The sequence below is a fragment of the Dendroctonus ponderosae genome, unplaced genomic scaffold (assembly GCF_020466585.1).
Source record: "Dendroctonus ponderosae isolate FM_Combo_2020 unplaced genomic scaffold, Dpon_F_20191213v2 Dpon_F_20191213_7, whole genome shotgun sequence".
NCBI classification, from domain to species: Eukaryota; Metazoa; Arthropoda; class Insecta; order Coleoptera; family Curculionidae; genus Dendroctonus; species Dendroctonus ponderosae.
The window spans coordinates 2,568,117-2,578,810 of NW_026018916.1; the positions used below are offsets into that span (position 1 = coordinate 2,568,117).

The 10,694-nt window shown below is 40.8% G+C and overlaps 2 protein-coding genes across 3 annotated transcripts in view; one reads left to right on the top strand and one right to left on the bottom strand.

Annotated features, from left to right (window-relative positions):
- Nucleotides 1-765: 765 nt before the first annotated feature.
- Nucleotides 766-7,046, bottom strand: LOC109539215 (proton-associated sugar transporter A). Of its 2 annotated transcripts, none has more exons than XM_019906832.2 (10): nt 6,696-7,046; nt 5,062-5,119; nt 4,750-5,012; nt 4,385-4,690; nt 4,230-4,331; nt 1,794-2,017; nt 1,539-1,739; nt 1,342-1,472; nt 1,116-1,290; nt 766-1,051 (listed from the first exon to the last, which is right to left on the bottom strand). In XM_019906832.2, the coding sequence occupies exons 1-10, from the start codon at nt 6,724-6,726 to the stop codon at nt 821-823; spliced, it is 1,722 nt and encodes a 573-aa protein (XP_019762391.2). In that variant the 5' UTR covers nt 6,727-7,046; the 3' UTR covers nt 766-820. The 2 variants fall into 2 exon arrangements, with proteins under 2 accessions (XP_019762391.2, XP_019762390.2); XM_019906831.2 differs by having other exon boundaries at nt 5,062-5,330; nt 5,640-7,046.
- A 1,792-nt stretch (nt 7,047-8,838) lies between these two features.
- LOC109539217 (synaptic vesicle glycoprotein 2C) overlaps nt 8,839-10,694 on the top strand; it is a gene marked incomplete in the record, with an annotated part of 12,007 nt that continues 10,151 nt past the window's right edge. Inside the window, 1 exon segment of the mRNA XM_048668318.1 lies at nt 8,839-8,961. Within this exon segment, the coding sequence (XP_048524275.1) occupies nt 8,907-8,961 (55 nt within the window).

Genomic DNA, 10,694 nt, shown 5'->3' on the forward strand with positions numbered 1-10,694 from the left:
GATTTGAGTAATATTTTCAGTATTTTGATCCTCGACTGTCTTCTATGGACTGTGAAAGTTTCAAGTGTCTGCTTGCTCTAGATTGGAAGTTGCGATTTTTTTAAGCAGAGAGTGCTTTTGGGCGAAATCGCGCATTTGTATGCCAACTTTTCGAAGTCGCTTAAAATAGGGGATTAACGTGATTTGAGTAATATTTTCAGTATTTTGATCCTCAACTGCCTTCTCTGGACTGTGAAAGTTTCAAGTGTCTGCTTGCTGTAGATGGGAAGTTGCGATTTTTTGAAGCAAATAGTGCTGTTTGGCGAAATTGCGCATTTTTATGCCAACTTTTCGAAGTCGCTAAAAATCGGGAATTAACGCGATTTGAGTAATATTTTCAGTATTGAGATCCTCAACTGTCTTCTATAGACTGTGAAAGTTTCAAGTGTCTGCTTGCTCTAGATTGGAAGTTGCGATTTTTTGAAGCAGAGAATGCTTTTGGGCGAAAACGCCCATTTTATGCCAACTTTTCGAAGTCGCCCAAAATCGGGTATTAAAGCGATTTGAGTAATATTTTCAGTATTTTGATCCTCAACTGTCTTCTATGGACTGTGAAAGTTTCAAGTGTCTGCTTGCTCTAGATTGAAAGTTGCGATTTTTTGAAGCAAAGAGTGAATTTTGGCGAAAACGCCCATTTTATGCCAACTTTTCGAAGTCGCCAAAACAGGAAACATAAGAATATTATGCACACTTTCACTCTGTTTGCCTTCTTAAATGCGTCAACGATGAATTTCAACTGGAATAACTGATTTATTCAATAACATGACTACATTTGCTCACTTTAGAGATCCAAGTACATAATTCTGGTGGCTGCGATCGCGCCAAAAAAGGCCAAAACGGTGGCCACTCCAACCACAGCCGTCGTGGTTCCGGATAGGTTCACAATGGTGCCCATGCAGATGGAGAGCACAAACTGCGCCAGAAAAACCATGCTGGAAACAATAGCAACATCGGTTCCTAGACCGCGAATCTGGCTGGAAATCTGGCTTTCGCCCTCTTGGTTCACTTCAAACTGGAACAAAATGTTGTTGGCTGCATTGCCAGGCTTCCTGCTAGCTGATGGGCCCAACACTCACCACTCCTCTGGCATGGTAATGGGCAATGATCAAGTATGGCATCGTGAACAAAGTTGAGTACATGACGCCAGCGGTGCCACTAAACAGGATGACTCCGATTTTGTTCTTCGTCAGGGCCATCAGGAGCATTCCGGTGGAGTAAGTGAGCAAACCGCCCACGTACACTTTCCTGGCTCTGGAAACTACAATAAAAACTTTGTCCAAAATCGCCCCGAAAACTTCTCACCCGAATTTCGATATCAACTTTTCGATAAATGTGGAATAACAAGCGCAGGACAAGCTGTACAAGGACATGCCCCAACAGCCAAACCTCACGCCCGCTTCGTATTTGGCTCGTGATTGTGAACCATTTGGAGCCTGGAAATAATCCCAAACACCCATTTGTGAATGTTCAAACGCACTTAAACTTGATTAAGAACTGACCGTCGGATCGCCCCCAAAAACCGCTTCTCCAACAAAATCCGTAAAATACAGCGAATAACAAACGTGAGCCATCCAACAAAACAAGTTTGTCAAGCACAGCATCCTGATGGAATGGGGCATGTAGACGATGCTCTGCAGGTAGATCCGGAGCGAAGCCTTTGGATCTGGAGCTATGCTCTGTTTCCTTTGCGAACCTCCACTCTAGAAACATCAGCTTTTATTCACCTTCTTCGCTAAATGCTGGTAAATGCTTACAGTGGCTTCGCCCACGGAACCATAATTCCTCTCAGCACTCTCCTCTCCGCTATCGAAGCTTTTGTTAACCACTCCGGCGTCAGGAGTTCGGTCCATGGGTTTATGCAACTCCAGAAAGCCCAGAGGCATTTCTCTGAAGCTGCTTATTGTGTAGGAGACGCACACTAGGAAGATTATGGTGATTAGAGTGAACACCGCTCGCACGTGTCCTCCTAATAGCTCGCCTAAAGCAGAAAAGAGGCGATTTGACTAATATTTCCAGTGTTTTGAGCTTCAACTGTCTTCTATGGACTGTGAAAGTTTCAAGTGTCTGCTTGCTCTAGATTGGAAGTTGCGATTTTTTGAAGCAGAGAGTGCTTTGGACGAAAACGCCCATTTTTATGCCAACTTTTCGAAGTCGCCAAAAAATCAGGGATTAACGCCATTTGAGTAATATTTTTAGTATTTTGATCCTCAACTGTCTTCTATGGACTGTGAAAGTTTCAGGTGTCTGCTTGCGCTAGATTGGAAGTTAAGATTTTTTGAGGCAAAGAGTGCTTTTGGGCGAAAACGCGCATTTTTATGCCAAATTTTCGAAGTCGCCAAAAATCAGGGATTGACGCGATTTGAGTAATATTCTTAGTATTTGGAGTCTCTACTGTCTTCTATGGACTGTGAAAGTTTCAAGTGTCTGCTTGCTCTAGATGGGAAGTTGCGATTTTTTGAAGCAAAGAGTGCTTTTGGGCGAAATTGCGCATTTTTATGCCAACTTTTCGGAGTCGCCAAAAATCAGGGATTGAGGCGATTTGAGTAATATTTTCAGTATTTTGATCCTCAACTCTCTTCTATGGATTGTGAAAGTTTTAAGTGTCTGCTTGCTCTAGATTGGAAGTTGCGATTTTTTGAAGCAGAGAATGCTTTTGGTCGAAAACGCCCATTTTATGCCAAATTTTCGAAGACGCCAAAAATCGGGGATTAACGCGATTTGAGTTATATTTTCAGTATTTAGATTCTCAACTGTCTTCTATGGACTGTGAAAGTTTCAAGTGTCTGCTTGCTCTAGATGGAAAGTTGCGATTTTTTGAAGCAAAGAGTGCTTTTGGGCGAAATTGCGCATTTTTATGCCAACTTTTCGGAGTCGCCAAAAATCGGGGATTAAAGCGATTTGAGTAATATTTTCAGTATTTTGATCCTCAACTGTCTTCTATGGACTGTGAAAGTTTCAAGTGTCTGCTTGCTCTAGATGGGAAGTTGCGATTTGTTGAAGCAAAGAGTGCGTTTGGGCGAAATCAAGCATTTTTGTGCCAACTTTTGAAAGTCGCCAAAAATCGGGAATTAACGCGATTTGAGTAATATTTTCAGTATTTAGATCCTCAACTGTCTTCTATGGACTGTGAAAATTTCAAGTGTCTGCTTGCTCTAGATTGGAAGCTGCGATTTTTTGAAGCAGAGAATGCTTTTGGGCGAAAACGCCCATTTTATGGCAACTTTTTGAAGTCGCCAAAAATCAGGAATTAACGCGATTTGAGTAATATTTTCAGTATTTTGATCCTCAACTCTCTGCTATGGATTGTGAAAGTTTCAAGTGTCTGCTTGCTCTAGATTGGAAGTTGCGATTTTTTGAAGCAGAGAGTGCTTTTGGGCGAAATTGAGCATTTTTATGCCAACTTTTTGAAGTCGCGAAAAATCGGGGATAAACGCGATTTGAGTAATATTTTCAGTATTTAGATCCTCAACTGTCTTCTATGGACTGTGAAAGTTTCAAGGGTCTGCTTGCTCTAGATTGGAAGTTGCGATTTTTTGAAGCAGAGAGTGCTTTTGGGCGAAATCGAGAATTTTTATGCCAACTTTTTGAAGTCGCGAAAAATCGGGGATAAACGCGATTTGAGTAATATTTTCAGTATTTAGATCCTCAACTGTCTTCTATGGACTGTGAAAGTTTCAAGTGTCTGCTTGCTCTAGATTGGAAGTTGCGATTTTCTGAAGCAAAGAGTGCTTTTGGGCAAAATCGCGCATTTTTATGCCAATTTTTCGAAATCGCAAAAAATCGGGGATTAACGAGATTTGAGTAATATTATCAGTATTTAGATCCTCAACTGTCTTCTATGGACTGTGAAAGTTTCAAGTCTCTGCTTGCTCTAGATTGGAAGTTGCGATTTTCTGAAGCAAAGAGTGCTTTTGGGCAAAATCGCGCATTTTTATGCCAAATTTTCGAAGTCGCCAAAAATCAGGGATTAAGGCGATTTGAGTAATATTTTCAGTATTTTGATCCTCAACTCTCTTCTATGGATTGTGAAAGTTTCAAGTGTCTGCTTGCTCTAGATGGGAAGTTGCGATTTTTTGAAGCAACGAATGCTTTTGAGCGAAACCCTCAGAATAACGACGCGATAACGCATTCCAATCCATTCACACCGCGCCATGTTAACTGTTAAATTAAGAATATACCAGAAGTGTTACCTAAGAAGGTGACATCCCAGTTGATTCCGCCCAAGGCGTAGCCCATAAACCCGCCCAGTCCTGCCATGATGGTGAAGGTGCTCAAACCACGAGCGTGATCATCTGCAACACTCAATCAGTCCAGGGCCGCAACTTCCACTTTGAATAAATCATACCTGACGTTGTGACGTCCAGCAGGAAAGCCCTAGCGGGGCTCTGGCAGGCATCAGCATCAAAGTCCAGCAAAACAGTCCCGAGAATGGTGAAAAACACTCCCCATGGATGGGAACTGTTGTTGCTTTCACCCGCGAGGAAATCTTCCGTTTGATTGGCAGCAAAGGAAGAGTTTAGTGATTTGGAGTTTGCCCACAGCCGGGGCCCAAGGGGTTGGCGCATTAAACGATCTTGGGTTTCTTGGTTTAGAGCGCGTTGGTCGCCCATCAAGTATCCCAACAGTTCTCCATTGGGAACCAAAATCAATCCTGAAATTCCACACAGGCTCACGTGACTTTGACTGGAAGGAGGAAATTTGAGGCCTAACCAATTAGAACGCCCAAAGACATGGCCATTATAAAAGGTCGTCGTCTACCAAACTCTAAGTGGCACCTGTCGCTCAAAGAGCCCAAGATGGGTGTGAGGAAGAAGCCGACCAGTGGTGATAAAGCCCACACAAGAGTCATGTGTTGATGTTCAACCCCTATTTGGAGTAATGTGGGCGAGACGAAGGCTGTTTCGGCCGCATAGGAGAACTCGATGCCCATCACTGCTGCCGAGATCCGCACCAACTCTCGTCTGGTTTTTCGCCTGCAGATGCGTTATTCCAGTTGAACGTTTAGAGAAAACCGCCACTTACCGAAAGATATGCGAGTAATCCGGGTGCAGCTTTTGCTCCTCCACATCGCTGTGGGCGCCTGTAAATTTTCGTTTGAACCACTGCAGAACTCCATCGGGATTATCCGCTTTCCACGAAAGGTATTTCTCCCGCACCCGGTCTCTGTGATCGTGCAATCGCCCAAGACATCCTTGGTATTGGTGCAGTTTTTCCGACATTCTCAACTTCGACCGCCCATTTTACACAATGGGGGAAAACCAGCGGATTGTTCAAAGCGAAGTTTGATTGACCTTTTAATTAACGAAGGGTTCAGAGCGTAATACGGCTTCCATTGTACATGAGCGGCCCTCGTGATCATAATGGAAAGTTGGAGAACATTGTTTGGAATGGGGGTCGCTCAATTAGAATGCTTGTTTTATTGGGGAAACATTTGGAGTGTTAATGAAGGCGACTTTTTGAACTTCGGATGAAAAAGTTAACTACAATTGCAAGTTCACTTTAAGCAAAACCTGGTTTAGCGAAGTTGGTTTAATTACGTTAAGGCTCAGTCTTTAATACGGTTTCCATTATGCACTGAATGTCGTTCCCTCAAAACTTACCAGAAATTATCGCCGCACCGCTGAAAAATATGTTTCCAATCAAACCCCAAACGGTTGGTCTTCAAGTGAAGAAACTGTGGAAAGAATGAGCTGGAATTAAGCACGCGACACTCTTGGCTCCGAATTTGCCCGCATTTTTACGATTCTTTCTTTCGCTTTCTCCAACTTTAAAATAACTTTGCGGGGCTTCTCATTTTCCGGCTCTGGGAATCCGGTTTCCGTCGTCCTGCGCTTTGTAAACAATCCACATTAGAATTGATGATCTACCATTTCCCGGTTATTTGACTGGATTGCCTGGAATTTATGAGTTTCATTTTGATTTTCCCATCGGCGTAATTTTGTTCAGGATTTATTTACGTTGCAAAGTTTTTCATTTGAAATTGTCCCAACAATAATTTAACCGGGTGCACCCCTCTATGGTTACATTCCGGCACTTTTGCCGAATCTTGTGCCTGAGTGGAACAAGGCAAATGAGCAAATGCATCTATTGAAAAAGGAATAAAGACGCTAGAGTAAGACGACCGTTTTAGCACTGAATCGCCGCCTCTTTCTAACACGTCCGGTTCTGGTCCGGACATACATTGAAGCTCATTAGAAGTGTAATATTTTGTGCATTATTATCATCTTCCCGCAACAAACTTTGCTTCTTGTGATGTACAGTTTAAAGTCTTTGAGCACTCTTCATAATTTTTAGATACAGTTAAAACAAGCACTTCAATGTGAATCTCCATTAGTACTCGTATATAAATGCGTAATTGACTTCGAGGATTTCAGCGATCCGTAAAGGCAATCCTAATTGGCTTACGTTTCTTTGGCTTCCTTTGGATATTCGCGTTTGGACTTACGCTCTAGATAAGACTGAAGTAATTGGCCGCCATTCCCCTTCGGTTTCTCTTCCTAAGACAATCAACTCGACATTGTCCCCGAATATTGCATATATTGATTGTGCGAGTAACGACACTCTTTATGCGAGAATTCCGGATTAATTACGATTTTTCGATGCGTTTTGGATAATAGGGTCAGACGAGTGCATTTTCACAGAGCTGGGAAAAACACCTTTAGCGGACATTCCGGCAAGATCACACATACGAACTACCAAAATGCACTTGATCAGATCGAGAACTGGTTCACTTTGAAACGGATTTAATGAGCCTGAATGCGGGTTTTTTGTTGAATTACGCACATTAAAGTTTTAATCTTTGTAATTAACAGCAATTTAACCGGACATTTTTCGTTTTGTTCATTTTTCCATGCGTGAAAGGGTCGATCTAAGTTTGAAAGTTCGTATTTCCGAGTCAAGTTCACTGGGAAACTTGCTTGCTCTAGATTGGAACTTGCGATTTTTTGAAGCAAAGAGTGGTCGCCAAAAATCAGGCATTAACGCGGTTTAAGTAATATTTTCAGTATTTAGATTCTCAACTGTCTTCTATGGACTGTGAAAGTTTCAAGTGTCTGCTTGCGCTAGATTAGAAATTGAGATTTTTTGAGACAAATAGTGCTTTTGGGCGAAAACGCGCATTTTTATGCCAACTTTTCGGAGTCGCCAAAAATCAGGGATTAACGCGGTTTAAGTAATATTTTCAGTATTTAGATTCTCAACTGTCTTCTATGGACTGTGAAAGTTTCAGGTGTCTGCTTGCGCTAGATTGGAAGTTGAGATTTTTTGAGGCAAAGAGTGCTTTTGGGCGAAAACGCGCATTTTTATGCCAGCTTTTCAAAGTCGCCAAAAATCATGGATTAAGGCAATTTGGGTAAAACTTTCCGTATTTTGAGCCTCAACTGATTTCTAGAGACTGTAAAAGTTTCAGGTGTCTGCTTGCTCTAGATTGGAAGTTGCGATTGTTTGAAGCAAAGAGCGCTTTTGGGCTAAAACGCCCATTTTTATGCCAACTTTTCGAAGTCGCCAAAAATCAGGGATTAACACGATTGGAGTAATGTTGTCACTATTTTGAGCCTCAACTGTCTTCTATGGACTGTAAAAGTTTCAAGTGTCTGCTTGGTCTAGATTGGAAGTTGGGATTTTTTGAAGCAAATGGTGTTTTTGAGCGAAAACGCCCATTTTTATGCCAGCTTATCGAAGTCGCCAAAAATCAGGGGTTAACGCGATTTGAGTAATATTTTCAGTAATTTGAGCTTCATCTGTCTTCTATGGACCGTAAAAGTTTCAAGTGTTTGCTTGCGTTAGATGGGAAGTTGCGATTTTTTGAAGCAAAGAGTGCTTTTGGGCGAAAACGCCCATTTTTATGCCAACTTTTCGAAGTTGCCAAAAGTCAGGGATTAACGCGATTTGAGTAATATTTTCAGTATTTAGATCCTCAACTGTCCTCAAGTTTTAATCTTTGTCTATTAACAGCAATTTAAGCGGAAAATTTTGTTGTGAATTTTCCTGTTTCCATGCGTCAAATGGTCAATCTCAGTTCGTATTTCCTAGTCAAGTTGAGTGGGAAACTTGAGGATATTTTATTTTAAAGGGGAAAGTGCCGGGATTTATAGAAATTAATCCCAATAATTATAATTTGTCAGCGTCATCAGAGGAAATTTTCGAAACTGATTAATTTCTCAAACAAAATGTTGCTCTATGTCTAAAAATTCCTCTCGTCGAGCGAAATTGAGACGGAAACTTGACGAGAATTTCCTTGGAAAGAGTAAAGTCTCATTTATAGGTCCTGAAAGTTTCACCTTACCACCATCATCATCATCAGTTCCAGAAAAAATATTCAAATGTGCTTAATATTTCATGGGGAAAAGTGTTGAATTAATATGAAGTTGAGAAAATTCGTTTCTCTAGACAAAATTTAGTGAGAAACTACGGACATTTTTTTATAAGACGTGATCAACTCGCTTTTATGGATCGTGAAAGTTTCAGTTGGTCATCATCATCAGGAACTTTATCGCAAATTCTTAATGAGCAAAAGTATCAATTAAGTTTGAACATTCGTATCCCCAGATCCAATTGAGCGGACACTTGACGACAATTTAATGGGGAAAAGCAAAGTCTCTTCTAGAAGTCCTGCGAGTTGTGATTATCCACATTCTTCAGGAAATCCAGAAATAACTGATTAATAATAATAACTGCGAAGTAACTGAAAGTTATCGTTATACGCCGTATTAATCGCTGAAAGTGCATTAAATCGCATATTGCAGAAGAGTCAGCAAAATATCCAATTCGCTAGAACTGTTGATGCTATGCTGCGATTTTCCATTTCATTCATTCCTGTATATCTTCATGTGCTTATTGTGCCTGTGCCTGTTCCCTTTTGAGGAATCATGCCGAACGGAGACATAGAGATGGAAGTTTTCCTTCTCAACGACAACTATTGTGGTGAGCAGCTTATGATCTATAAGCGATAAGCCGACGTGCGTAAGAGGAATGTTGAAAAAAAGCTCTTCAAAGGTGAAAATCTAAGTCAAACTACTGTTTGTCATTAAAGTGCTAAGCTGCTGCTCAGTTAATTAAAGGAGAAGTCGATCTTGACCGAGTGCCCCACGGCCGGCGCATTTCCGAATGCTCTAAAAACCGCATCCTGCATCTGAATTTTATTTTACAATTATGACAAATAAGCAGTTGTTCTATAATTCATTTATATGGTGGTTTAAATGACCTCCTCTATGTTATGGGAAATCATTTCAGTTGCGTATCTACAACTAGTTAGATTGGTTTTTACCATCGTGAAGGAAACTCAAGCCAGTTTTATTCAGGGTTTTCAGGTTTCTGAACAGTTCATGAATTTTTAAATGCTTGTACTGAACGAACTGTTCTATATGGGTATTGAAAAAACTGAAAGGGGATGAAACTGCTAATATTTTCGGTATTTTGAGCTTCAACTATCTTCTATAGGCTGTGAAAGTTTCAAGTGTCTGCTTGCTCTAGATTGGAAGTTGCGATTTTTTGAAGCAAATAGTGCTGTTTGGCCAAATCGCGCATTTTTATGCCAACTTTTCGAAGTCGCCAAAAATCGGGAATGAACGCGATTTGAGTAATATTTTCAGTATTTAGATCCTCAACTGTCTTCTATAGACTGTGAAAGTTTCAAGTGTCTGCTTGATCTAGATTGGAAGTTGCGATTTTTTGAAGCAGACAGTTCTTTTGGGCGAAATCGCGCATTTTTATGCCAACTTTTCGAAGTCGCCAAAAATCGGGAATTAACGCGATTTGAGTAATGTTTTCAGCATTTAGATCCTCAACTGTCTTCTATAGACTGTGAAAGTTTCAAGTGTCTGCTTGCTCTAGATTGGAAGTTCTTTTGGGCGAAATCGCGCATTTTTATGCCAACTTTTCGAAGTCGTCAAAAATCGGGAATTAACGCAATTTGAGTAATGTTTTCAGCATTTAGATCCTCAACTGTCTTCTATAGACTGTGAAAGTTTCAAGTGTCTGCTTGCTCTAGATTGGAAGTTGCGATTTTTTGAAGCAGAGTGCTTTTGGGCGAAATCGCGCATTTTTATGCCAACTTTTCGAAGTCGCTAAAAATCGAGGATTAACGCGATTTGAGTAATATTTTCAATATTTAGATCCTCAACTGTCTTCTATAGACTGTGAAAGTTTCAAGTGTCTGCTTGCTCTAGATTGGAAGTTGCGATTTTTTGAAGCAGAGAGTGCTTTTGGGCGAAATAGCGCATTTTTATGCCAACTTTTCGAAGTCGCCAAAAATCGGGAATTAACGCGATTTGAGTAATATTTTCAGCATTTAGATTCTCAACTGTCTTCTATGGACTGTGAAAGATTCAAGTGTCTGCTTGCTCTAGATGGGAAGTTGCGATTTTTTGAAGCAGAGAGTGATTTTGGGCGAAATCGCGCATTTTTATGCCAACTTTTCGAAGTCGCTAAAAATCGGGGATTAACGCGATTTGAGTAATATTTTCAGTATTTAGATCGTCAACTGTCTTCTATAGACTGTGAAAGTTTCAAGTGTCTGCTTGCTCTAGATTGGAAGTTGCGATTTGTTGAAGCAGAGAGTGCTTTTGGGCGAAATTGCGCATTTTTATGCCAACTTTTCGAAATCGCCAAAAATCGGGAATTAACGCGATTTGAGTAATATTTTCAGTATTTAGATC